Consider the following 27,857-nt stretch of genomic DNA (forward strand, 5'->3'; position numbering starts at 1 on the left):
AGCGATAGATCAAGAGTGATCAGGAGGCCTGGCGTGGTGGCTCACGCCTATAATCCCAGCACTTTGGGAGGCCGAGGCAGGCGGATCACTTGAGGTCAGGAGTTTGAGACTAGCCTGGCCAACATGGCAAAACCCCGTCTCTACTAAAAATACAAAAAAGAAAGAAAGAAAAAAGCCTGGTGTGGTGATGCACGCCTCTAATCGCTGCTACTCTGGAAACTGAAGTAGAAGGATTGCTTGAACCTAGGAGGTGGAGATTGCAGTGAGCCAAGATTGCGTCATGCACTTCAGCCTGGGTAACTGAGTGAGACTTTGTCTCAAAAAAAAAAAAAAAAAGAGTGATAAAGAAATATCATTGATCCAGGTAAGAGCAGTGAGATGTGTAATACTCACTTAGAAATGATCTTTGCAGCATTTATTTATACAAATATAAAATACTGAACTTTTAAAAACATACAGTGCACTTAATCACTAACAGCCTACTAGGCTGTTGGATGCCAGACACCCAGAGGTAAAGCCGTTCCTTCAGTGGTCAGCCCCCTGCCAGCCCCCCTGGGATTAGGGAGAGCATGGCCTTCAGAGCCTGGAGCCTGTAGTCCTGACTGCACAGCTGGTCCAGCAGGGCATAACGCATCTACCTAGAGAGTAAAATGACCGACAGTTACTCCCTAAGCTCAGCACTTCCAGGAAGCCTTTTGGGAAGATCTCTTCAAATGTATAGAACTCTGTGCAAACAATAGGTAGGACAAATGTGAACCTACCAACCTCTGTTGACAAATACAGCTGCACACCCCTCAGCAAGGCCTGCTGGGAAATGCCACCTTGGTGAAATGAGAATAAAGAGTGAGTGAGCCAGCTGCTTTTGGATGACCAAATTAATCCTTAGCCTCCTACTAAGACTGGCCTGCTCAGCAAGATTTTCATGGAATTAGTGAATTGGTGGTTGCCAAATGCCATAATAATGCACCATGCAGTAGATTGCTGTAAAGCACAGTTTAATCATAACAATAAGTGTAAATAATGCTACTGAACAAGCTACAGAGCACTCCTCTGAACTCACTGGAATGGGCTATGTCCCACGCAAGATGAGTAAGCCTCAAGTGCATAAAATCTGACCCTTGTTTTCCTTTTTTTGGCAGAAATCCCGAGAAGATGTCAGTAATTTTGACCCTGACTTCATAAAGGAAGAGCCAGTTTTAACTCCAATTGATGAGGGACATCTTCCAATGATTAACCAGGATGAGTTTAGAAACTTTTCCTACGTGTCTTCAGAATTGCAACCGTAGCCTTATGGGGAGTGAGAGAGAGGGCACAAGAACCCGAAGGGAATAGAGATTTTCCAGGAATTTCCTCTATGGGACCTTCCCAGCATCAGCCTTAGAACAAGAACTTTACCTTCAAGGAGCAAGTGGAGAACTCTGTGAAGGATGGAACTTTAAGATATCAACTATTTCGAGTCCAGAGGGAGCCGTGGCAGTAGAAATCGTTGATACTGAAATGAGATTTTATGAAGTATACTGCTCCACCTATGAGCGTCTGTGGCTATGGGCTTGGGATGTTAACAGGAGCCAAAAGGAGGGAAAGTGTGAAGCATAAAGTAGATCTGAGAAATTCTGAGCCAATCAGGCTTCTTAATTCAAGACACAAACCAAGACTTTCTGTCAACTGTGCTGTGCTCTTCTTTAAGCCAATGAACCCCAATTCCTGGCAGTCTACAAGAAGTCTCTTAATGCTAATGAAGAATTTAAAGGTCTTTTTAAGGAAATGAAGGGCTTTCCAAATAGAATGATTTACTCTGAAGAAAGAAAAAATGGCATCTCTGAAACTCACAACCTAAAGCCCAATCTTGAAAATATGTTGTGCACCAAGACAACTGCTTCAGCTTCTTCTCTTATCCTTACTTTCTTTAATAGATATTTATTAAAGTGTCCAGTGAAAAGGTGCCACAATACCCAATATTGTAAACAACAGGTTTGCATTCATTAAGCTTTCATTCATTCTGGAGTCTACTAATTTACCTGAATGGTGTTTGCATTCTGTGAAATGCCTCTCCACATTGCATATGTCACACTTTTGTCTGCACATAACTCTTTTTTCACAAGAAGGGTCACTGCCACAGCAGCACAGTCAGTGGGCGAATTACAGGTGCCTGCTGCCTGCCTACCTGGGGAATCTGATTGTGTCTGTATCACTGTGTGCTCATCACTGAAGAATTGCAGGCCACTCATGTCAGTGACCAGATTTATGGCTTATAAACATTAGCAGTTTATTTATGTTTTAAGATGCCAAGATGTGTGTTTGATATTCACTTTAATAATTAGAAATGGATCTTGTAAACAGGGCATATATCAAAGATGACCTTATAATATGTACCCGAATATGCAGTTCAAGAATTTTGTCTGACTGGAAATAAATGCATTTTGTAGCAAAAGGCAGTTTTTTGACTAGAATGATTTGTCTCCTTTGCACTAAGACAGTAGATTTCCAATCAAAATAAAACCTTGAGCAGAATGGGTAGAACTCAACTCACAGAAAATTCCTGAGAGGAGAGATTGATGTAAGCTTCTGTGATTCTCTGAAGTAGATGCGGCCTGTCTCTTACCAAAACTTCTGTCCTGAATGAGGGTGATGACTGCTAGGCATAGCTGTAACAGACCAACCTTCAAGATCTCAGGGGCTAGATATCATAAATGTTGATTTCTCATTCACATAAAGTAGCATGTAAGTTCAACAATCCTCCTCCATCTTATAACTACACCCTCTGGAAAATGTAGCTTTCCAAAGTCTCCAGAGCAAGGAAGAGACATGGAGGGGGCACCAGCTGCCTGCCTACCTCTCCTAGGAGGGACACACCTCACCTCTTCTCACACTGACTGGCTAAAACCTGGCTTCCCTCTAACTACAGATGGGATAGGGGAATTACAGAGCAGCTGAGGAGCAGCTGGCTAGTACCGACAGTCTCTTCTCTGTCATAGGTTCTTTTTTGCATTCCAATGTGAACACTTACTTTTGAATGAATAGAGTAGCTAGGAGTTTCCCTTTCCATTTGTGTAGCACTTAGCACTCATAGTCATCACTCTCACCCACATCGTGCCACTAGATCTTCATGACATGCCCACTATTCCCACTGATGATAGTGTGAGTACTGCAGTACACACTACAAATGGGAAGAAAGGCTCAGAGAAGTTGAGTTCATTGGTTTTCCAAAGGGTTCGGGCTTGATAAAGAGTAGATCCAGGTCTAGGGTCTAAATCTTTGATGCTGTAGTCTGGGAAAGGGAGAGATCATTCTGACTTTGGGACTTTTTTGGCCTTCATAGCTCCTCTACTTTGGCTCTTCTGTTGCTCTGTGGGATTGATTAGCTTTTTGGTATGGTTAACTCCACTCTGGTAAAGAACCACAAAAAATAAAGCATGCCTCCTGTTTCATTCACAAAACTCATTATCATAGCCACGCAGAGCCAAAACACTGTCTTTGGTAAGTCTGTGATCACTCAGCAACTTATTTCTTCATAATTGATTCTCAAGCCCACTACCTGGGTTCCCCAGTTGAGTTGAGTCCATTCTTTTGAGGCTATTCATTCCATGCCTATCAGGTTATTCAACAGCTAATGTTTATATCTGAGAAGAGAGAAGATATACAGGATATTTACCTAAAGCTCAAACGAGTCTTCAATTCCTGGTTATAATTCTACTTCACATCTTTCTTCCGTTCTGCTAGACCTGGCATCCACTTCCAAGAGATCACAAGGCTGTCTTGCCCACACTTCCTGAAGAAGGCTGGCATGGAACGGGTAGTGAGCCTTTCAGGCAGCTGGGCCAGAGTCCGCTGGGGCTGCTGGCTTCCCTCAGCACAGTGGGCAGCATGGAGGTCAAGATGAGGTCACGTTGGGAACTTTCACTCCCTCAGGTCCATCTTAAGACATCCTCAGGCCTTATCATCCCACTGTCCTTCCCACCCAGTGCTCATCCATTTGCTCCTACTCTCCCAAGCTATTCCACACTGACCTAACTGAATTACACACATGGTCTTCAGTGTTTGAAAGGACAATGACTTCAAGCCTTTGCTTTGGGATGTGGATCAGCCTTTGACTGCAAAAGGTGCTTTCACTTAATGGCTAACATGTTGCATGTGTATGATATGTGAAGCCCTGTTCTAAATACTTTAAATGTATTTACTTATTCAGTACCCCCCATGAGGTGGGTACTCTCAGTTTCATTGTACATATGGGGGAAAGTGAAGTACAAAGAGATTAAGTCACTTGTCTAAAGTCACACAACTAAAGCAGAATTTGGATCAAGCAGTTTAACTCCAGGGTCCCTACTTTTAGCCCACTTCAGTGAAGTTTTTCTATGAAAGCAAATTCTATTTGTCCACCTTTGTGGGGTTGGCAGGAAGCACCAAGATAAACTGCCAGCTGGGCAGGACAATATTAGTCTTCCTATGAGTAGAACAGTTGATCAGCAATGGGACTGTATGATTTGCATATCAAGGGGCTGGAGCTGCTAACCCCAGTTCTTGGAACTGGGGCAGGCCAGGGTGATGCAATGGGGACTTCAACCTCCCTGAGGCAGGGAAAGAGGAAGTAGTGTGGCTTGCTCTGAATCCCGTGAGTCCCATCTGAACCCTTAAGGTCACTCCTGAGCCTTGGTGGAGTTTCCAGTCCTTTCTCCCTCCTAGAGGAGCCACTTCATGTTTTAGTAACTCTTCATCACCCACCCTGCTGGCTCATGAAGCAGCATCAAGAAGAAGGTGCGCGGCCTGGAACCTACCTTGGCAGCTGCATGTTTACAGCTATGGAGCTGAGCTGGTGTAACTTGTTAGCAAAGAAAAGAGCAAAAATAGGCCAGGCACGGTGGCTCACACCTGTAATCTCAGTACTTTGGGAGGCCGAGGTAGGTGGATCACTTGAGGTCGGGAGCTCAAGACCAGCCTGGCCAACGTGGTGAAACCCCATCTCTACTAAAAAATAACAAAAGTTAGCCGGGCATGGTGGTGGGCGCCTGTAATCCCAACTACTCAGGAGGCTGAGGCAGGAGAATAGTTTGAACCCTGGAGGTGGAGGCTGCAGTGTGAGCTGAGATTGCGCCACTGCACTCCAGCCTGGGCGACAGAGGGAGACCCTGTCTCAAAAAAATAAATAAAAGCAAAAATAAAAGCATCCCATTTATCATTTATTGATCTTAATCGAATCCTGACATAAGATGATCTGCCCGCCTCGGCTTCCCAAAGTGCTGGGATTACAGGCATGAGCCACCACACCCCGGATCTTAATTGGGTGCCGATTGCCTTGAAAATATTCCAGCCACAGATTTGACCATTTCACATGCCAACATGATAAAGCTGTTCATTGTTCCCAGGTTTGGTCATCCTGGTTGCTTAATCTAGCAATGTTGACTTAAAATGACTAGACAGCCCACAGTGATTGCCCCTGGCTCAGGGTCACACTGGGCCCTGTAACTTCTCATTTTACGTCATCCAAGGATAAGACTCCAGTACAACTGTAGTAGATGTTTGCAATGAAAATGAGCCCTTTGCTGAGATGTTCCTCTGAATTGAGTTGCAAGTTGGTCAAAGCTGGCCAGAGTGCAGCTGTAAAGGGAGCTTTGTAGTCTCCTTCTGTTCCTGTGTTGAATTGGAACCAAAGCTAAGGGAACCACCCTGGGCTTTATCCCATCCCTGCCTCTTTACCTCCATTGCCCTGTCAACTGTTCTTTCCCTCCTCCTGCTTCCTGACTCTTTACTCCCCAGTGGAGTAAATTGGTTCTGCACTCTCTCTCCCTGCACCACTTGATTCTTAGAGCCCAATTGTTATATAGCAAGGTTTTCTGACCACAAAGATGGCATACAATTTTGATTTGCCTATTTATTTTATAGGCTCTTTTAGAGCCTAGAAATGGCAGTCACTTTTCCCATGTGTTTCTGCGTCTTTGGCATCACCCTGTGTCAGCAGCACTGAGTGCCTAGGTGAGCCACCCTACCCTATGCTGCCCATGCCATCTAGGGGGCAAGATGTCACATGGGTAAGAGCCCTGGCTGGTAAGAGTAGTGGGCAGCCCTGGGGGCTGAATCCACACTTACTGAATGTTCTTGAGAAAAAGTAGTTCTTTCTCCATTTCAACTTTCTCATTTGTGAAATGGGAGTGAGAATAGCGCCTGCCTGCCTTCTGTTAATACTGCAGGGATTAACTGTGATAATGTATGTCAAGCGTTCGCTACAGGACTGGAACGCAGAAATGCTCAATCGATGTTGGCTATTATTATCGTCAGCTCTCCCACAGAGGGCTAAGGGAGGGTTGTTTGTGATGTCCATCTGAAAATGGACGGAGTGGGACACACGTGCTCTCCATGATGCCCATTCCTTTGGATGCCGATGCCGTGCCACTCCAATTTGGAGGGATTTCACTTTTCTAACTGGTTTCAGAACCTCCTCAGGAGACCTTATTCTTCTCCTAGGATGTTTTGAGTCCATCCTAACCCAACTGGCATACAGGATCAGTCTTAAGTTTGAGATTCTGCTGCTGTGACTGAATAACACAGGGAGCACACCCATCATCAGTACCTGCTGGGCCCCCTCTGGTTACTCAGCATGCCTGTGGGCCAGTTCAGAGAAGAAAGGACATGTGTCAAGATGTTCAGTAGGGTCTGGCATGCCCAGGAATTTGAAGCCAATAGTAGAACCAAGAACCAAAGGCGTTTTCTTCCTAGATTAAGGTATCTGTGAAGAAGGTTTCTAGTAAAACAAGAGTCTCCATAGTCCTGTGTATTCTTACTGGAAAAGGCCTCAGTACTCCTATCCCCTTGCAACAGCCCTTCCAGATCGCTCAGGGCTGCCTTTCTCATGCCACCAAGGCAGTTCTTACCCCACAGAGGCGTCATTCTTCCAAGGCCTTGGACCACAGTTAGAAGAATTTAGGCTAGACAAAGTGAAGATTGTGTAGGTACTGAGTGTGGTCAGACATGCAAGTGGATTGCAGAGGGTGAGACAGGAATCTTCTTTGGATACATTTCAAATTAGAAACCAGGATAGTCTAGTAGTCATTTGACCTGACAGAGCCAGAAATAACTTAGATGACCTCTTGAGTTCTTATAGCCTTGTACTTGTGGCTAAAAGTGAACAGGGGGATATGGTCAGTTGGTCTCCCCTGATAGACACCAACCCACACTACTCCCACCATATAGAAAACCTCTATCACTCAAATTTTCTCCCTGTCCATCTCTGTACAACCTCCATGCCCTAGCACACCTATGTGCCTTCTCTGCATGCTCTCTCAATCCCAGGATTCCCTTCAGGCTCACATAGATCACTTGTCCCTCAAGTCACATACTTGACAATATCTCATACCTGATTGCCCTTCACATTTCTCATGCTTGTTCATACATGGAAAACAGGAGAGCTTTCTAAAGTTAAAATCAGCACAAGAAGTTCACAAGAAATATAAGCCCCCTTCTGATAATAGAGGATATGTGGATGAAAGAAAGCAGGATTCCTCAACTCCGTTCTTTTTTTTTTCTCAAGGAGAATGATTTTTGAGTTGAAACAAGTACAATACTCACTGATAAAAATGAATTGTAGCCCAAAGTTGATAAAGGGATTATACAAAGCATTCAATGAGAATAGGCAGAATTGCAGAACAATTATTGAAGCAGTAATTTATGAGCACTGGAAGTGGTGTTGATCATTAGGGCTGTGCAGGAGTTTATAAAGAACAGGTCTTACAGTCGAATCTCATTTTCTTCTCTGATGGTTCCTGGACTGGTCGATCAAGGATAGGTGAACGTTTTTGCATAGCTGAACTTCAGTGACATACATGACAAAGTCTCACCCCATTTCCTTGTGGCCAAGCTGTATTCAAGACACAATGATACCAAAAATGTGGCAATTAATAGATTAAGTGTCAGTCTGGAATAGTGGTTCTGCAACCTTGCATAACCCCTGTTCCCATTGGATTAACAGACAAATTTCAAGTCTTACATTAATCCTATTTGAGATTTCATACCATCAACATTATGACTAAACACAAAAATCAAACAGTGGGACAAAGGGCTACTTTGTTTTCAGGCTACTCATGCCCTCCCAGAAGATTCCGATATAGAAGAGCACGAGTTTAGAGAGTCAGTCATTCATTAAACTAATATTTATTGAGCACCTATTATATTTCAGGCATATTGTGGTTGCTGGAAAAACTAGAGTGAACAAGACAGCCAAAGATCCCTGCATTCATGGAATTTACATTCTAATCAAGACATGTTATATTGTTTACCCAAATTAACCAAGTGGTAAGGCAGCCCTGTGGTCTGTCTTCTTCATAACTGTATCCATGGCACCTGGCATATTGTAGGTGTTTAAGACCTATATGTTGTTGAATGATAAAATCAGAGCTGGGTGTCACACACACACTTTTTGACTCCAAAGATAACACTCTTTCATAGCTGTATGCCAGAACAAATTGAAGAAATAAACTGTACTTGGGTCTGAAAAAGCTCATTATATTGGGATGAGATGGAGACAATAGGTCTTGACAGCATGAGTGAAAATTAGGCAGAGGCAAAGAGAATAAATTCAATATAGTTATTCATCTGACAAATATTAGGATTTATCAGACCTTTTTCCAAGTGATAGGGCCAGAACAATGAGCAAGGAAGTCATAGCGCCTACCATTCTGGAGCTTAGAATCTAGCAAATACACAACGGTGCTGTGGCTGCCAAAAAAATATAAAATGCAATCTTAGCCTCGAGGATTATGAGTGTGATGTCTCAGCTTTGGGGAAGGATGAGCTCCACTGAGCTTTACCATGGTTAGGCTATGCCTAGAAAACTGAACTCAGCTCTAGATACCACCACAGAGAGATACAAAGCTGGATCATGTTCAGAGGAGAGTGAACTGAGTGATGAAGGGAGCAGAAACATGTAGCACAGCAAGTGAGGAGGTAATGGGTGAGTCTCTGGAGAAAAGGCAAGTGGACAGCATAACCACCTTCAAATATGTGAAAAGCTAATGTGATGGTTAGTATTTTTGCTTCCCAACTATTTCCAGCTCTCTGCCTCCTGAGCACAGACAGGTGAGGTCATATGAATAATTCTAGCTAACAAGTCCAGTGCAGAATGGTGTATAGTACTTGCAAGCCAGAACATTTCAGTGCTGGTGAGACACTCTTTCTCTTCCAGTGAACGGCAATGATGAGAGGTGGTGGCTGGGCTCTGACAGCCTGGGCCCCTGAGTGATTAACATGAATAGGACCCCTAGCTTACCCTCAATGGACATTTTGAATGAGCAAGAAATACTAGTTGCTGTTATGGTTTTTATTACTGCTGTTTCATGCCACTGAGATTATGATCGGTGTTTGTCCCTGCAGCATAACCTAGCCTATCCTGACTGATATGTGTGCCATGTATGGAGGGACTAGTCTGGCAACATATGGCTCCCAGGGTTAGAACTAGGAGCACCTCAGGCTGCAGCAGGAGTTACTGAATTTGTTATGGAATAGCATAAATATGTACTTTTCCACCAAGGTCCCTAAATATGTAATAGACTTCCTTCGGAGGGAAGATCACTGGACATCTTCAGTCTACAACCCTCGGTGGGGATGATGGACCTGGACCTGAGGGCTCTCCCAACCCTGAGAGGCTAGCGTACCACAGTGTGGAATGGGCTTAGCAAGCACACTATTATTGTGGTGTTTGCCCTAGGGGGCCCACTGGGGCAGTCCTGAGTTGGCTCACCATCATGTTTCCACTGGCCACATGCCCAGGCCCCTGCTGCTCTCACTGTACCACACAGTCATGAATCTGTGCACAGCATTGCTAGGGGCTCGGCAGGGTGTACAAAAGGTACAGCAGCTCAGATGGCAATAAGATCAAATGAATGGCAAGGGTTCTCTTGGCCCACTTTCATGCAGAATGATAAGTAGTCCTCTAGGGCTCCTGCTTGCATCATTAGCATCCTGGAGGCATTAGGAAACCTGTGAAGTTCACCCCTACTGATTTGTCCCTCATTAATCTTATTCTGCCTTCTAGGAACTAGAGCTAAGCACCTTTCTTAACAATGCAGAATGCCAGTGTAAAGATCTGCTCTGGGGAGGTGTGTGTTCAGGGAAAGCCCTGGTAGGGGGATGAAGGAAAACATGGTTTTAGCATCAAAGACCAGGTTTGAGCACTTGCCCCCTTTTCCAGTTGTTGGCTGGAGCTGGATCACACTGGCTTATGAGAGCTGATTGTGCACATCTCTTTCAAGTTAGTGCTCGGAGAGCTCACAATGGTAGCTTAAAATTGGTTATTGGTTATTGTGGGAATATTTACACCATGGAAATTGGTAAGTGCTAAAAGTTAGGACCTTTTTTTTTTTTTTTTTTTTTGAGACTGGATCTCACTGTGTTGCCTAGGCTGGAGTGCAGTGGTGTGAACCTAGCTCAATGTAGCCTCAAAGTCCCGGATTTCCTGGACTCAAGTGATCCTCCCACCTCAGCCTCCTGAGTAGCTGGGACTACAGGCTCCTGCACCATGCCCAGCTAATTTTTTTTTCAACTTTTGTAGAGATAAGTTATTGCTATCAACTTAGGCTGGTCTTGAACTCTTAGCCTCATGTAATCCTTCTCACCTGGGCCTCCCAAAGTGCTGGGATTACAGGCATGAGCCACTGCAGCTGGCCACGCCTTTTATTAGTTTTATTATTTAGACAGCTTACTAGCACAACCTTGGCAATAGGGAGATAGTGAGAAAATCATGGTCTTTGGAACCAGGCAGGACCAAGTTCACCCTGACTCTGCTCAGCTGTTGTCTTTGAAGGGGATATTTTTTGAAGATACTGAAACTTCTGTGAACCTTAGTTTCCTTGTCTGTAAAAGTAAGAAATTTTAGTTTCCTTGTCTGTAAATTAATAACTAAAACCAAAATATTAACTACCTCAAAGGGTAGTGTGAGGATCAAATGAGGTGATGTCCACAGATTGCTAACTAAATTAAGCTCCTTCCCTTGGGGCACATAGAGAACAACTTCCAGGGAGAAAAAGAAAACACGCCTGAATTGCACCTTTTTGCTTTTAGCTGTGGAAAATATTCCCAGAAGCCTCACAGCCTTGCATCCTCATACGCTATTGGCCAGTTTAGCGTCACATGACCATCCCTAACGCCAATCACTTGGTAAGGGAAAAATGAGAGCCAAGCCACAGCTCCTGAGGGAGCCCTGGAGCCCCTGTTGGCCTTAGTGGGATTTTTAAAGCCCCCTAGATGGTTCCAGTGCGCAGTCAGAATACCAAACCAATGGCTGAGAGTTGAAGTCTCGGACAAAACCTTAGCCCCCGGGGGCTGGAGAAAGGTTCATTCTCTCCTGAAGGACAAGGATAGAGAACCAAGTCAGGGTTCCGGGAGTGTGGGGTTGGGGAGAAGGAAGGATCGCTGTTTATCAGGTAATGGAAAGTGCAGACTCAGTCTCCATTCCCAGCTACTGGACAATCGTGGGGCAAAGAGCTCAGTGGGAAAAATCAAAGGCATTAAAAATGGTTATTCTTAGAGATAAGGTGTATAACTGTTGGAAAGCAGAAATAAAGTATTGAATTAAGCTTTGAGAAATGGTTCTATAATAAGGGGTGGGAGGGAGAGAGCTTAAAAAGCTTTTGCAACTTATCCGAGAGGGTAAGACATGGCCAGCAGTACTTACCGAAGAGGACTGTTTGCCCTGTCCGTTCTGAAGCTCCTGTTACAGCCGTGAGTTAAGCCGTGTGAACACCACATGTGCTTATTGTAGACAAACCCTGCCACAAAGCCACAGGCACAGCACACTTCTCTGTTAGGTCTGTATCTCTTAGAATATTAGGACCCTAACTGGGATTCTAGCAGCTTACTTCCTGAGGCTCAGAGCTGCCTCCTGGATTCGGAGAACCTGTCAACACCATCTGCTGAGTATATAATGTGGACTGTGAGAAATACGGACTTGGAATCAGGGGACATGGATTTGAAACTTGATGCATTCATCCTGGGCCAGCTGTTAAACACTCCCAATCCTTGTTCTCTACCTCTATTAAATGACAATACTAATAACCATACCCACCTCATAAGATTGTGATGAAGATAGAAAAGGATAAGTTGGCTGGGTGCATTGGTTCACACTCCTTTTAATCCCAGCATTTTGGGAGGCCCAGGGAGAAAATCGTGTTAGGCCAAGAATTTGACATCAGCCTAGTCAACATAGCAAAACCTCATCTCTTCAGAAAATAGAAAAATTGGTCAGGTATGGTGGTGTGCGCCTGTAGTACTAGCTACTTGGGAGGCTGAGGTGGGAGGATCACTTAAGCCCAGGATTTTGAGGCTGCAGTGAGCTATGATAACACCGTTGCACTACAGCCTGGGTGGCAGGGCAAGGCTGTTTCTTTAAAAAAAAAAAAAAAAAGAGAGAGAGAGAGAGAGACAGAATAACTTGTGAACTCTTAATTCTTAATACAAATTATATTTGGTTGAGAGATCAGTGTATCAGTATTTCCCCCATCTAAAGTTCCCATAGCCATCAGTCAAGGAAGAGAGGAGAAGAAGCACTTTCCAGTTCATCCCGGAGCAGGTGGAGTTCAGACCCTGCTGCTAAGAGCAGGCCCCCGTCTCTTCACTCCCCCTGCTTTATTCCCCAGTCACCCTCACCCTCATTTGATTTCATGTGCCAGGAAGGGATGAGGAAAATGGAACCAAGGATTTGTATTGTTTGTGTTTCCCAGCACAGTCTGTCTCAGAGGCAGAACATGAGAAGTCCGGAATTTCTCCCTGGTCGTCTCTGCACAGCCCCCGGTGCCACCTGTAAAGATTTCCATTCCAAGTGAAAGCCACTGCACTTCAAAAGCAGCAGAGATGGGTTCTCCTTCATGTTCCCGGTATGTGAGGGAGAGAACCAAACACCAGGGTCAAACAGAGACACTTCCAAACCTGTGCCTTATTTCTGGGGGGGAAAAAGAAAAAACACTGATTCAGTCTGGGACATGGTAGCTTTCTGTCTCAGAAAGCTGGGCAGGACCAGAGAAAGTGGCTTTGTGAAATGTGGGGACAAAGCTAGCTCAGGGCTCTGCTCTTTCTCAGCTGGCCATCCGTCAGGGGAATCAGGGCAGGCCTTCCCCTCCCAGCTGACTTAGAGCCACACAGCAGCTTCCACGTGATTCCATGGCCAGCGTGACAAACGCATGGCCTTGGCTGAGGAAGCACAAGTTCTGCGGGAAGGACTGGATCCCAGGTCCCAGGAGAGATAGCGAGACATGTTGGAAACACTGTTTCTGGAATCTTGTGCTTGACTGCTCAGGAATGTGTGGTCTGGGTAACTTTCTGGTTTGACTTACAGGAAGGTCTGATGGGGGCAGAGTGGGAATGTTGTAACAGCCCTAGATCACCTTGGAAAAATACTGTTCGCCTGCCAGCCCGGAACTGCCATTCCAGTAAGCAGCTGCTGGTGAATCAGCAACCTCCCCTTTCCTTGTGGATCCAGGAAGCACGTCTAGGGCCTCCCCCACTCCTCTCCAGGAAGGGAAATGCCCACTAGCCATATACAGGCTCTTCTGGAAGGGATTAGAGATGGGGACTCCATGGCAGATTCTCCATTCTGCCCCAGTCCCTACCCCGCAACACACAAAGGGAGTTGGAAAAGGGAAGAGAGACCCCTAAGCCTCAGACTCAGGCTTTTGATGTAGAAAATCATACATCGTTTCTAGGTCTCTTGTCTGGAGTTCACAACAATAAAACTAGGTAGAAATCTCGACACGCTGGTTGGCATGGGTTACATTGGCCTCAACATAATGTCTGTCTCTTACCTGCAGAGCCAGCCTGGGGCTGAGAAGCTCACAGGAGGTTGTCGGTTGGCTCTGGTCAGGTGGCTGTTTGGGTATGAGGGCCATTTGTACTCAAGGTCAAGGAGCAGCCTCAGTAGGCCATTAGGCAGCTGGAAGAGTCTTGGGAAAACGTAGGGGAACCATAACGCCAGCTGTCCATTTCCTCCATGGGCCCTCTGGTGCCTCCGCCTGGGTGGAGAGTCTCTGCTTTCTGCCTTTCCATTGGCCAATCTCTGGCCTCCTCCTGAGGTTGCTGCTGCCCCTGGAACAACTTTGGGCTAGTGGACACAGCAGTTATGCCTCAATTTCCCTATAGCTACATGGAGCTAATTAAACAGTGGATGGATTTGGAGAGGTGGATCATTTCAGATTCGCTCCTGGATTTTCACCCCCACTTGAGAGAGAGCTAAATCTCCTTCTTTCTTCTTTCTCTCTTTTGCTCTTTTTCTGTGTGTGTGTGTGTGTCTGACTCACCTCTGTGCAGTTACATTTAAACACCAGTTTAGATCCCAATGACCCACATTCAGCCTTAGTGACTCTGAAGCAAGTCCATGCTCACTGATGACTCAGGAGAACTGGGGCCTTGAAAGATGAGCTGAGTCAATGAATGTGAGCTGTGGAGTTTTTACCACTCCCCCTCTCCCAATCCTTTTGTAATGTACCCACTCCCTTAGCTTTCTCTGAGCGTCAGTGTCCTTGGCCTTCCAGGGCTTGCGTGAGTACATGGAGGAATCAAGGGAGAGGTGGGTGAGATCACCACAACCACCCTCCTCAACTCTTCATCCTCGAGGCCTTTAGGACAGGTGCCCCCAGGCTCCATGGGAGGCAGGCAGCTGTGCAGGCTGCAGCAATGTGAACAGGGAAGCCGAGAGGAGGGTGTTGGGACAGGAGCCAGCTCTAAGCAACCTCCTACAGGTGATGGTTTTGGCTTCACCTGTTGGCCAGAGCCCTCCAGCAGAGAGGGGGAGTTTATATGCTACTGTGAAACTTCTAGATAAACCCAAAGTCGGGGTAGATGAAGGTAGAGGGAAGAGAAGGACCTCCCAGGGACCAGCCTCTGGAGCTCATTTCCTCCAGAAACAATGTCACCCTCCTTCCTCTCCTTTCTCTGCCTTTGCTCAGTTTCCATTAACTGCCTCTGTTACTTTTGGTTGTTTATGGTTAAGCCCAGTGGTTCTCATCAGCCACACCTGGAAACTTGTTAGAAGTATAAATTCTCAGACCCCATCCCGGGCCTACTGAATCAGCAGCCCTGGGATGGGGTCAGCAGATCTGTGTTTTAACTAACCCACCAGCTGATTCTAATGCCTGCTCAAGTCTGGGAACCCCTGGCCTCACCTCTCTCCCCAGTTAGGCTACTGCCTCCTAGAAAGTACTGACTTGAGAGGGCTTAGTATAGTCCTGGGCACCCAAGGACTCAGCTGTGCACAGAAACTGTACCAGGAAAGTAGAAAGAAGATTCAAGGAGGCAGTCTGGTCATGATCAGAGTTCGAACCCAAGGCTTAGGACCTGGGTTCCAGTTGGGTGACCTTGGCCAAGTCACTTCTCAGACTCCCCGGTTCCTCCTCAGTAAAGTAGATGGAAGAACTGGGTCTCTGGGATTTGGGTAGTTCTCATGTCTAGAAATCTGGATCTGGCCAGGGCCTGGCTCATGATTCCCCTCCTGCGTGTGCTGACTCTGCCCAGCCCCTGTGGAAGAGTCAGCATGCAAGGGAGGAATAATGAGGCAGGCCCTGTGCTTCTCCTGGTCCTCAGGCAGTTACTGTTTGTGAATGTGCGATGTGGAGAGGGAGAGATTGAATCTAGAAATGAATTAGAAACATATGAGGAGAAGCCAGAGCCTGCAACAGTAATGAAGCCCATCCTTTGAGTGTTTGCCCCTGGCGGGTTGAAGGCGGAGTCCCTCTGTCAGGAACTCAGTTGAACTGGGAGAGGGAGCTGCCAGGTGTCACAATAGTCAATTAAGGCAACCAGCCCAAAACAAAAGAATCAAGCTTTCAATCATGTCCTGCAATGGTATAAGCAAGTATCTGAAACCAGAGAAAGCGTGGCCTCTCCCTGTTCCATTTCCCCTGTGGAACACACAGGGGCCCAGGGTCAAGCAGGTCAGCGGGAATGTGGGGTTGGAGTGGTCTCACTGCTGACAGGGCCCTGAACAAAAGGCTCTGGAAGTTGTATGGACTCTGGGGCCAAGAGCAAGGGAGGGGGAAGGCTAGGAGTGGAAGTACTAGGTTCTGAGTCATTGTGGGGAAAAGTGACTTCAAGGTTTCTCTCCCTTCCCTGCCCCACCCAAAGGAGGCCTCAGCAGAGGCGCCTAAAGAACACCTCTCCCCAAGGCTTCTAATGAACCCAGGAATGAAGGCTCAGGGGCTAGGAATGCAAATATGTGATGACTGTGACCAGCCAGAGAGACCTGAGACCTTGAGAGCTCCCTCCAGAGACTGCCACGCATGGGCTGCGCTCCGGGTCTGGTGTAGGGGTCAGCTTTCCCTGAGTTTATGGTCAGGCCTGAAAAAACACACACAAGTTTTTCACCAGGAGGCCCAGGGAGATACTATGTGGCCTCTTCTCCCATCTACCTCTTCTGAGCCACCCTTTCCAGCTGTCAGGCAAGTATCAGGGCACCTACCTCTGCACAGAAGGGCAATGACTTTCTCCAGGTGGAAATCACTTTTCATCCAAATGTCTAGGCTCAAAGCTCCTGGTTCCTGCATTTTAAGCTATGGGTATCTCTGGGAAATAATAGAGAGGACTAAGTACAAACACCCATCGAGCCTTCACATTATTGGCACGTGTAAGATTCTGTTAGGTCAAGTGGCACCCTCCTTACCCTTTTTCTGAGGATGACCATGTGTTAATTGCTACAGATCAGAACTGTCTTCCTGAAAGTTGTCCAGGGCTGTGGGAAAAAAGTTGAATATTTCATGCAAGTTCTATTGACACTAAAGCTAACACTGAATCATTCACTTATCCCAGCCTATACTTTTTATTTTTTATTTTTTTCAGACAGCATCTTACCCTGTCACCCAGGGTTGATGGAGCAGCATGATCTTGACTCACTGAAACCTCTGCCTCCTGGGTTCAAGCGATTCTCCCACCTCAGCCTCCCGAGTAACTGGGACTACAGGCACATGCCACCACATCCGGCTAATTTTTGTATTTTTTGGTAGAGACAGGGTTTTGCCATGTTGACCAGGCTGGCCTTGAATTCCTAACCTCAAGTGATCTGCCACCTCAACCTCCCAAAGTGCTAGATTATAGGCAGAAGCCACTGTGCCTGGCCTAGCCTATACTATTTTCTTTATATTTTGTACTTACATGTCCTGTCTTTTCTATCAGATGGTAAGCTTCCTGAGGACAAAGATGATGTCTTACATGTGTGTATGGCACCCAGAGTATTTTGCTCTCAAATACGTACTGCTCAGATAAGCTTTCAGGATACAGAACCTCAGATACCCACAAAACTGTCTCTCCTAGTGTTGTCTGGAAATAAGTCTTGCATTTATTTACTTTTACATATAACTGTATCTTATCTTCCCAGGAAGATTGGAAGTATATTTATGTTTAAGGCATCACAGTAGCTGGCTCATCATTAGCTGTCAACAAGTAAATACTTCACCATTAGATTTCTTGGAACCGTCTTCACCAAGAGACAGAAAGTTAACTAGAACTAAAATTTTAATCCTCTCAAACTCCAAGAAGACCTGTTTCCCAGGCATGATCCAACAGAACCTCTGCTTTTTAGAGTCCCTTGGAGAGGTTATTTCTGAGGACAGCAAGCTAATAGGATCACCCCCCACCACCCTTTGCTTCAATTTGCCCTAGTACTCAGACTTAATTGGTGGGGACATGAGTCTGTGTATAAAGCGCTTGGAAAGTATTTGTTATTATTCATCAGGGCCACCATTTGAAATTGGCCAGCATAGTCATCCCTACTTGACCATAGTAATCAAGGCGTGGCTGCGAAAGAAGGAATGTGTGTTTCAACAAGCCAGAGAACTGGTCTTCTGCTTTCTAAATGGACAATTTATATAATTTAGATAGAGAGGCATCTTCCAATCTAGGCATGCACAACCCACCCCGCCGTCCCAGTACATTCTTCTCTTTCCTTACATCCCACCTGCCCCTCCTGCTTTTTTGAAGGTGAGCGAGCAGGTCCCAGGCTTACAGCTCGGTTGGACTGCGGTTGCCCCGTCTTCTCTGGTGATTTCTCTGTCTTATGGTCAGGAGCCAGACTCTGGGTCTGTTCAACTATGTAGAGGAAAGGTCACCAGAGAAATTCCAGTTTGGCATTCCTGTAGGGATCAGAGATTCTGACTGCTCAACAAAATTACCTGGAGGAGAATTTTAATAATATGGCTTCCTGGAACTTACCCGGAAACATTCTGATTCAGTCAGTCTGGGGTGAAGCTCAATTGGCTATCTTTTTCTAAATCTTTATAGATGATTCTGATGTACTGGCAAGTTTGGACATTGGATAAATTCTAAGCTCTTTGAGATCAGGAAACATATGAGTATCGCATTCTGTATCCCACAATGACTAACTCAGCACCTGGCACACAACAACACTTTAGAAATTGTTATTGAGTCAGTGAGCAAATGGATGGTTGAAAATAGGTTGGTGGATTGGGAGTACAGTCAACCTAGCATCTTTTAAAATAATTTTTAAATTGACAAATAATAATTGTACACACTTATGGGGTACATAGTGAAGTTTTGATATGTATCATGTACAGTAGGTCAGGGTAATTGGCATATCCATTATCTCAAACATTTATCATTTCTTTGTGTTGGAAACGTTCAATATCCTCCTTCTAGCTATTTGAAATTATATTCAAATATATAGATAATCATCCCACAGTGGTATAGAACAGTACAGCTTATTCTTCCTATCTAGCTGTAATTGTGTTGACTTTAACAAATCTCTCCCTATTCATCTCTTCCCAGCCTCCAGTGTCCTCTGTTCTACTGTTTACTTCTATGAGATCAACTGGTTTTATTAGCTTCCACATGTAAGAACATACAGTGGTTAACTTTGCCTTCCTGGTTATTTCATTCAACATAGTGTCCCTCCATTCTACCCGTGTTGCTGCACAGGACAGCATGATAGGATTTGATTCTTTTTTATGGCTGAGTCATATTCCATTGTTAAATACACACACACACACACGCCATGTTTTCTTTATCCATTCATTTGTTTCTGGACACCTGGTCAACCTAGCATCTTACCTAAAGGCTAGTTAAGGGCCAATGGAGGCAGAATGCCAAACCACTCACAGTGGGGCCAGGGACAGGAATAAGGCAGCAGTGTGCGGGTGGAAATAGAAGAAAACTTAGTTAATTTGATCCCCAAGTGGGAGAACATGACCCACGTCCTTGAAAATGCTGCTACTTTCAGCGATGCTGCCGCTTGCTGCCCCTGTGCTGAGACTTACAGGACTTCCGCTCTCCAGTCCCACCTAAGAAAGCAAATTGGATCCGTCACTTCCCTGTTTAGACCTTCCAAGGCCCTGCATTGTTCTCAGGATGAAGTCAATGCTCCTTTCTCTGGCTGAGTCCTTGCTCCTCCTCAGCCCATCACTGCTACTTGCCCTCATCTGTCTGTGCCCACCGGCCACCTTGCCTTCCTGCAGATCCTACCGCCTGCCATGTTCTGTCACCAGCCTCTGTCCTCTCTGCCTACAATGCTCATTCCCTGCCCCCATGTCCCCTAGCAAATTCCCATGCGACCATTACATTACAGCCTAAAAGCATCCACTTCTCTTTTCCCCGGGGGCTGCCAGTTCCCTGGGGTAAAGGTCAGTCTGTTGTGTCCAAATCCTAGCCAGTAGATGCTCCCATGTTTGTTGAATGAACAGAAGTTGGGACGGGAAACCAACAGACACTCAGGACTGGGGTTCGTTTTTGTTCCTGTAAAACTGGATTGATTCTGCAGAGGTACAAACATGCCCGTTGATTTAGATCTATCGAGGAATTGGGGTAGGGGCTGGGGTGGGAGTTTTGCTAAGAAGAAAAGAAGGTGAAAGTGGGAGATTCCACAAGAGACCAGATTGTCATGCCCAATCGGCCGCTAGGGTCAAAGACCAGCTCCCTGGTCACACTCGGCCAAGGCAGGCTGCCGAGCTGGCTCCAACCCTCAGCAAAGCCAGGCAGCCGCCCAGGTGGGTGAAGGCTGCAGGTTGCACTCAGGCGTGACGCCGGGGTGCAGGTGGGAGTGGCGCCCGGATGCGTGGGTGCAGCGCTCGCCCGCCCGCGGTCAGGCGCACCGCGGGAACCGGTCAGGTGCGCCGTGCGGGGCGGGGCGGAGGCAGGGCGTGCGCCCCCAGGCTGGTGCCGGGGGCAGAGGATTCGCCTGCTTGACGCGCTGATGCCTTGATTTGGTCTGACAAGTAGAGGCTGCTTTGAGAAGCGGCCTGGATTTTTGACATTCAGCAAGCTAGAAATAACCAGCTGGGCTCCTGGCGCTCTGGCCATAAATGTCTTGCTCTTTCCAGGCAACTGCCAGAATTAAGGGGCTTTTCCCCAGTGTAGACCTGTGCTCTGTCTGCTAGGAGGCCTAGGTTCCAGTCCAGGCTCAGCTTCTGACTCCCTACTTTAGGAGGAATCACTGAATTGACTGCAGCTCGGCTTCTGCCATGTAAAATGGGGCTGTTGCTAGCTGAGCCTCTTCTGCCTCTGGTAGAAAATGATTCCAAATGGCTGCTCTGTCCACCCTAATCCCATGGCCCGAACTTGATGTCTGCTGCTTCTAGAAGCCTAGTGCTCCAAATATCTGCTCTGGGAGGAACTTGCAGGTGATCCTGATTGGAAATGGAGCTGATTAACCTTTTGTGTTATCATTGACTCTGTGAGAATCTGTTGAAACCTAGGGGCTCTTACCCTCGACAAATGAACACACCAGCCAAATATAGCTTACAAGTGCAGAGAGCTGCTGGTCTGAACCACAGACCCCTGGTTTAACATCTGTAATCTAGTCAACCCCTCTTTTTCCTTGAAGACTGAACCAAGCATGAAGGGTTTTCCCCACCTTCCAATCCTCATACCTGCAGGCACCCCCTTTTCCTGCTTTCTCCCTTCAGTCATCTTCCTCACCATCCCCCATGCTTGGGCATGCTCAGGAGGGAAATTGTCCTATAAATATCTGTAAAAAGCACGGTATGTCCTGTAGCAGAGAAAGCAAAAAACAAAAAAAATAATTCCCCCACCCCTGGCGTGGCATGTGCAGAGCTCTGCCTGATCCTTCTCTCCCACAAGCCTGGGGAGTGGGTAAAACAAAGTGGGAGGTGAAGCTGCTGCAGCGAAGTGCCCCTTCAGAATCTTCAGTACCCTTCAGAGTCAGCGCTGTCATCACTATCACATAAACTGTACAACTCCACTGTCAACCAGCAGCTGCCTGGCTGGCAGCAGGAAGAGGCAATGCCATTTTGCACAGTAGCTTGCTTGCCCAAGGTATTGCCTGGCAAATGGGCTTCTTGTGCAATGGGAAACCACAGGGAGGGGACTCTTAAATGTACCCAAAAGAAACAGCTCTAACAATAGATGATTCAACAGGCTAGTAATTGGCACTCACTCTTACCACATTGTTTTGATAAAATGACATAGCCCAACTGCGGATATGAAGGCAGTAAATAGAAAAGCTAACCTCTTGCTACTCAAATCGTGGATGAGACCAGCGACATCCCATCACCAGAAGCTTGATAGAAAGGCAGGCTCTGTACCAGACCTATTGAAAGGAGATCTGCATTTTAACAGGATTGCCAGAGGATTCACATCTTAATGTTTCAGAGGCCTAATCCAAAGTCTTCTGATAATGATCATTAGAGTCCCAGCCATTCCCCACTTCCCCCTGGGAAAACCACAACAAATAGACCAAATTCCTCCAAGCCGTGCTCATAAGAAGAACCCACAACCCACAGATACCCCCTCACTCAACTAGAGGCCCACCTGTTTGCAGAGTCACCCACTTTGGGCTATTATTCTTTTCTATTATTTAATCTTCTGGGAAGACAGAAGTCTTCTATCTGGAGATAAAAATGACAAAGGAGAACCTCCTGAACAGAATCCAGTTTGCCTTTAGCTTTAGCCATCACTCTGACCTAGTGCTGCTGGACTCAGTTCCAAGGTCTAACTGTCAAATGCTTTAGGGGAAATGGGAAGAGGAGAAGTCCCTGGAGTTACCCATGTGCACAGCCTGGCACTGTTTTCACTTGCCTTTGGAAATGAAGGTGCAGAAACCATGGGAGGTAAGGAAGGCACAGACTAGTGACTTCCAGAGTGGGACAGAAGGGAAAAGATGGAAGAGAAGTGCAGAAAACCACTCAGGAAAAGACAGGCTGGAGTGATGCCTGCTGAGACAGGGTCCTGATCTCCCAGGACTTCCCTTTCTGCCTGTTCTGTACAAATACCTAGGGTTTTGTGGTTTAAGAAAAGAGATGCTTAGCAAGCTTATAGAAGATGTAATGTGGGCACTTTGTTGCTGTCCTGGCTTTTAAAGGACTCAGAAGCAGATCAACTTCAAGGTGTTAGCTACTCTGTTTGTAGCCTTAGAAAGACATCCTTGATGTTTTATTGTTTTGCCTTTGCTCAGAGCTGGAAACTCTCCCTGGGGAAATGGCTCACCTTGAAAGAGATGCTATTGTAAGTGAAAATGTTTTAGCTTCACTTCCACTCTCTGGTTCCTTGTGGGAAGTAACTGCTGCTGTGGTATGTATGCCCTATGCCTTTTATTGCATCTTTACCTCGGTGGACACCGCTGGTTAAAACTTATGTTTCCATGGAGATTGATTCAGACAACAGGAAAAATAACTGTAAAAAAAAAACTGCACAGTACAAGGGCTAGATTCAGGTTGTAGAACAAAGTGATTATTACTTAGAATCCTGGATTAGCAAGAGAATCAGAAAGATGCTGAGATTATCTAGTGTTATCACCATCCACGTGAAATGCAGAATAAAACTTTTTCCCCATGACCTAGATATTGGGCAGTTTATTATAGATGCTACAAAGGGATTTATTATGTTTTTCCCAAAATGGTTAATTAGAGGCATCCCAAATTACAACTCCTTTAGCATAACTCCCAGCTCCAGGCAGCCTACTTACTATGGGCCCAGCTACTGACAGCTCAGCTCTCTTTGCCAATCCAACTTTTTTTCCCAAAATGCTCAAACTTTTCTTCTCCAAGAAGACTTCCTGAATGATCCCAGTTCATAGGGATCTCATCCTTAATGCAGGGGAAATTCACTGTTCAGGAATAGTCTCCATACCATCACACTCTTCTTTTTGTGTAGTCATGGAATTCTTCTCCAGTTTTTTTTTTTCTTGCCTGTCTACACAGATAGATCAGTAGCCTTCAATAGTCTGCATCTCCTGTTATCTTGCAGCCTCCTACTATAAACAGTAGGTGCTTTACTTATGCCAGTTGGGTTGACCTAGACAGTAGTCTCTAAGTAGCAGGTCCTTGGCTCATCCATCTGAAACCAACGACCTCTTAGGCAGACTGAGAAAGGGTTAGGACTGTTGACACTGGGACATCCTTGACTCTGTATGAATGTTGTTTTTAAAAGCAGGGGTTTTGTCTCCAGGGCATTGAAGAGATAAAACCCCATTGTCAGCATATTTCTTCAGGGTCTTTCTGTGTTAAATCTCACTGCCAAGTCAGAGTCCCAACACACAGACTCTCACTTTTCCCTGTGCAATCCCCAGCAACAGGCAGAAGTGAAGCAAGTAGTAGAATGTGCTCAAATCATGGCCTATTCTTAATAAAAGAAACCAGGACGGCTTGGGGGCTGGCTCATTTCTTCTCAAATTCCCCTAGTGTTCTGAACCAAACATACGAAAAGAGTAGATTTGTTTTATTCACAGGTATTAATGCTTCTCCGAAAGCAGTTGTTTGGCTGGCTGGAATATCAGTAGTCATTGACCAATAAGGCTTGCAGGTGTGAATCAGACTCTGGACTTCCAGAGTAGGGCTACTATCTACTACTCTACATCACCTTCATCCTTACAGAATCACTGAGATCATTCATTCATTCACAAGCAGTCATGTCTGCCGCCTGCCAGGCACTTGTAGTAGGCATTAGAGATACAATGGCAAGTGAAACAGACACAGCATGTAATCTACTGAGAGAGACTGGGAATTAATTCCATAAGTAAAAGTAAGCATATAATTATCAATTGTGATAAAGGCCCTGAAGCAAAAGAACAGGATGTTCTGCAATAATATTACAAGAGCTTTATCTGATCTAATGTGTAGGGGGAGGGGAAGCCTCAGGGAATGCTTCTCAGGGGAAGTGACATTTGAGCTGAGCATTGAAAGAAGAATAAAAATTAAAAAGTAAAGAGGGGGCCAGGTGCGGTGGCTCACACCTGTAATCCTAGCACTTTGGGAGGCCGAGGCAGATGGATCACTTGAGGTCAGGAGTTCAAAACCATCCTGGCCAAAATGGTGAAACACCATCTCTACGAAAAATTCAGAAAAATTATCTGGTGGCAGGTGCCTGTAATCCCAGCTACTTGGGAGGCTGAGGCAGGATAACTGCTTGAACCCGGGAGGCGGAGGTTTCAGTGAGCCAAGGTCGCACCACTGCACTCCAGCCTAGGCAACAGAGTGAAACTCGGTCTAAAAAAAAAAAAAAAAAAAAAAAAAAAAGTGAAGAGGAGTTAAAGAATGCTCAGGATACAAACAGTTAGTTCGTTGGAGGAAGTGGAGTAAAGTCCTTGTGGCTGGATTAAAGGGAACAGGGAAAACCAAGATATACAGAAGTAGGCAGGGGCTGGATCACATGTACACACAGTGTTGAGGACTTTGGCTTTTATTTTGGAACAGTGGAAGGCCGTTTTAAGCAGAGGATGAGAACATTAAATTTATGTGTCCAGAGATTGCTCTGATGAGACAAGCGGTGAACAAAAACATCATTACTCAGGTCTCATCCAACTCTTCCATTGTATATTCTAATAAACCACCCAAGTTCTGCTTTCATAGCTCTGAGCCAAAGTGAGTTATACCTCCCCAGGCCCACTGAAAATCCCAGAGAGCTTACTGAATGGCATGGGGGCCCTGGTAAAACTCACTGTTCAGGCATTTGAATCTGGGCCACTTCATTACTATCAGCATTTTGCCTCCACTCCCAAGGAATAAATCCTTAAAATTATAACCTTTGAGTCCCCATGCCCAGGCAGGCTCGCTTCTGTTGGATCACAGTAATCATGGTTTTGACTATGAATTGCCAATCCCAAATTAAATGATTAACCCAAGGTCAATGAGCTAGTCAGCTGCCACACCAAGGACAGATTTTCAATTCCCTGCACTCAAGGCAGATGCACTCCTCAGGACTGCTGTCAGAGGCTTAGAAAAAGAAAGTGTTCCATGTTCCCAAAACATGTAAACTTATTCTTTGATATTCATGTTTATTCTGTGACTCAGAAGTTCCCAGGATCATTTTCTGGGGTGATCAGAAAATCTCTTTGAGGGGGAAATGGCTACTTACTTGAAAAGTGTTTTTAGCCAAGTTGGTTCTTCCGTAGCTATGAGCATCCTTTGAGGATGATGCTGGCTTTCTTGTGGGCTGCTCCACCTTGCTATTTCCTGAAGCTACTGGAACAGTTGAAACAGGCATATGAATAACCCCTGGGTTGCCAAAAAGACACCGCAATCCTTAACAGGTTTTGATCTGAAAAGGAGCGGTTTGTTCACTTGATTTGCTTTACGAATTTTGCAACATTGGCAGGTTGTGCCTGGGCCTTTCCCAGCCCTCTCTGCAGAAATGAGAACCAGGATTACTCATCCTTCTGTATTTTAAAGGAATTCCAGGAGTGCTCAGACAAGCTGCTGAAAAAAAAAACTGTTGTTATTTGACAACTTCTGAGCATGGATGTTTCAGGGCCCAGTAATGCCATGAAAATAGAAATGGCCCTTGTGCCAGAGGTAGCATTCTACTTCCATCAGGTGAGGTGGCAAGGCACGCAGGGTTGTTGGGGTGGCTCCCCGAAAGAGAGGCTGCTGGAAAAATTGGACCTACATGCCCAGCTTTGTCCTTGCAGGCAGAGCTCCTCCTTCAACCCGCTTCTCACTCTATGAACTGATCTGTCCTGACAGCTGCCAAATTAGTCCTCTCATTCCTGGAGCTCGCTTTGGCACTCTCACGAATGCTTCTTTCAAAGTCCACTCTTCATTTAAAACGTTGCTCAGCCTTACTTCAGGGGTGAAATAAACGGCCTTAAAATTTTTCATAGAAAAGCACAGTTTCAACCAGCAAATAGGTTCCAAAGAATATGTAAATTATGGTGCTAGAACTTCCCCACCAAATTCAAATCTGTATTTGGATATAAGTGTTCTGTAAACAATTCTAAAGAACACAGACGTCAGAAGCAATTCCATGATGCCTGTTACCGTCTTTCTGTAATTTTTCAAATTTTGTTTTATTTTAAAATGACAATCATTGTATATACTTATAACATACAATGTGATGTTTGGATATATGTATACATTATGAAATGATCATATGAGGCTCTTCACATATCCATCACCTCACATACTTCTCAGTTCCTTGTAGTGAAAACATTCGAACCCGTTCTTTTAGCAATTTTGAAATATACATTATTATTAATTGTAGTCACCTTGCTGTGCAATTTTCTTTCTGACCCATGCACTATCAGAATATCTTTTCTGTTTTATTCCTCCAAATTGGACCAGTCCCTCTGTTTGGGTCTAAGACCATGTTGGCCAAAAAGCAGAATCTAAATCCAGTCTAGAGTCTGATGGGAATAAAATGATGTGCTCCTCCCTCAGTTACTGACTGATCATCCCATCTGTCACCAACTGATGCGGTGGCCCTGGACAAACCACCTGACTGCTCTGTCCTCACTGTCTTTGTTTGCAGGAAAATGATAATACTACTCTTACGTGCTCACAGAGTTCTGGTGAAACATTTTTAATATGCAGTATGTGGATGAACTTTGCAAAGTTTAAAAATGGTATAGAAGTATAATCATGTTATTATGTGAAATAGTGCTCTCCAACCCATTCTCTCTATTCTCCCTGGAAGACAAACAAACAAAAGTCGTGCCAAACTAAGCATTTGTGATGGCAGGCCTAATTTACGTCTTGTCCAGTGTGGAGAAAGCTGGCACTATCATGAGATCCATCCCCTGGTCCCTAAGAATAAACACACTCTGCATCTCTGCATCTCTGCCTTGTGTTTGCTTCCTTGCACTGTCTCCATGGCCTGTACCTCAGGTTGGGGTTAGGGGAGAAGTCAGTACCAATTCCTGGAGGCATAGTCTGTTGAATATTTGCATAAATTCCACCAAACGTTTTGGCCTGGCTGCCAATTTTTGGAGGGCTTGAAAAACAGTTTTGTGTGTGCACTGACTCTCACAGTGTCTGTCTTACACTGTAAATTACTGAAGACAGAAACCAGTCCCTGCCATTCTTTTTTAATGATGCAGTGATTTCCAGACGTGAGTAAATGCTTCTAAGGGCAAAGGGCTGTGGTTACACAGCTGTCACCAAATAGCTGGCATGTCTGGGGTGTGGTTCTCCATTTCTCTGGACCTCATTTTTCTAAGTTGGAGGTATTCAAATACCATTCGGTGAAACCCTTTGGTAGAGGTGGTATTATTATTATTATTATTATTTTGCATTTTTGGCATCTGTATAAAGTTTGAGCTAATAGAAAAAGTTTAAACACTGCTGCTTTCAGCACTAATCCTCTAATGCTCCAAAAATTCTACCAGAACCCCCACTGATTGCTTTATGAGATATTTATTTTCATGCAGTCCAAATTTTTCTTCTTTTTCCTTAAAAGCTAATAAATGTGAGGGAATAGTGGTTAGAAAGTGATTATGGCAACGGGCGCGGTGGCTCACGCCTGTGATCCCAGCACTTTGGGAGGCCGAGGCATGCAGATCACGAGGTCAGGAGAGCAACACCATCCTGGCTAACACAGTGAAACCCCGTCTCTACTAAAAGTACAAAAAAATTAGCTGGGCGGGGCGGCGGGCGCCTGTAGTCCCAGCTACTCAGGAGGCTGAGTCAGGAGAATGGCGTGAACCCGGGAGGTGG

The 27,857-nt window shown here is 45.5% G+C and overlaps 2 protein-coding genes and 2 long non-coding RNA genes across 5 annotated transcripts in view; 2 read left to right on the forward strand and 2 right to left on the reverse strand.

Annotated features, from left to right (window-relative positions):
* The window catches only part of PRKCH (protein kinase C eta), a 231,216-nt gene extending 228,781 nt beyond the window's left edge, over positions 1-2,435 (forward strand). For both annotated transcript variants that reach the window (XM_007986896.3, XM_007986897.3), the window contains exon 14: positions 1,140-2,435. In XM_007986896.3, coding sequence (XP_007985087.1) covers positions 1,140-1,286 — 147 coding nt within the window. In that variant the 3' untranslated portion in view covers positions 1,287-2,435. The remainder of the gene's footprint in view (positions 1-1,139) is intronic.
* Positions 2,106-27,423, reverse strand: LOC119619035 (uncharacterized). Its single transcript, XR_005235398.2, has 2 exons — positions 25,282-27,423; positions 2,106-7,846 (listed from the first exon to the last, which is right to left on the reverse strand). It is a non-coding gene; the product is annotated as an uncharacterized lncRNA (long non-coding RNA).
* Positions 15,182-21,913, reverse strand: LOC119619034 (uncharacterized). The gene is made up of 4 exons (XR_005235397.2): positions 21,742-21,913; positions 16,628-21,520; positions 16,427-16,529; positions 15,182-16,305 (listed from the first exon to the last, which is right to left on the reverse strand). It is a non-coding gene; the product is annotated as an uncharacterized lncRNA (long non-coding RNA).
* Positions 21,908-27,857, forward strand: part of LOC119619036 (uncharacterized) — an 85,465-nt gene continuing 79,515 nt past the window's right edge. The window contains exon 1 of the mRNA XM_073011062.1: positions 21,908-22,500. Within this exon, the coding sequence (XP_072867163.1) occupies positions 22,408-22,500 (93 nt within the window). The 5' untranslated portion in view covers positions 21,908-22,407. The remainder of the gene's footprint in view (positions 22,501-27,857) is intronic.

Source organism: Chlorocebus sabaeus, chromosome 24 (assembly GCF_047675955.1).
Source record: "Chlorocebus sabaeus isolate Y175 chromosome 24, mChlSab1.0.hap1, whole genome shotgun sequence".
NCBI classification, from domain to species: domain Eukaryota; kingdom Metazoa; phylum Chordata; class Mammalia; order Primates; family Cercopithecidae; genus Chlorocebus; species Chlorocebus sabaeus.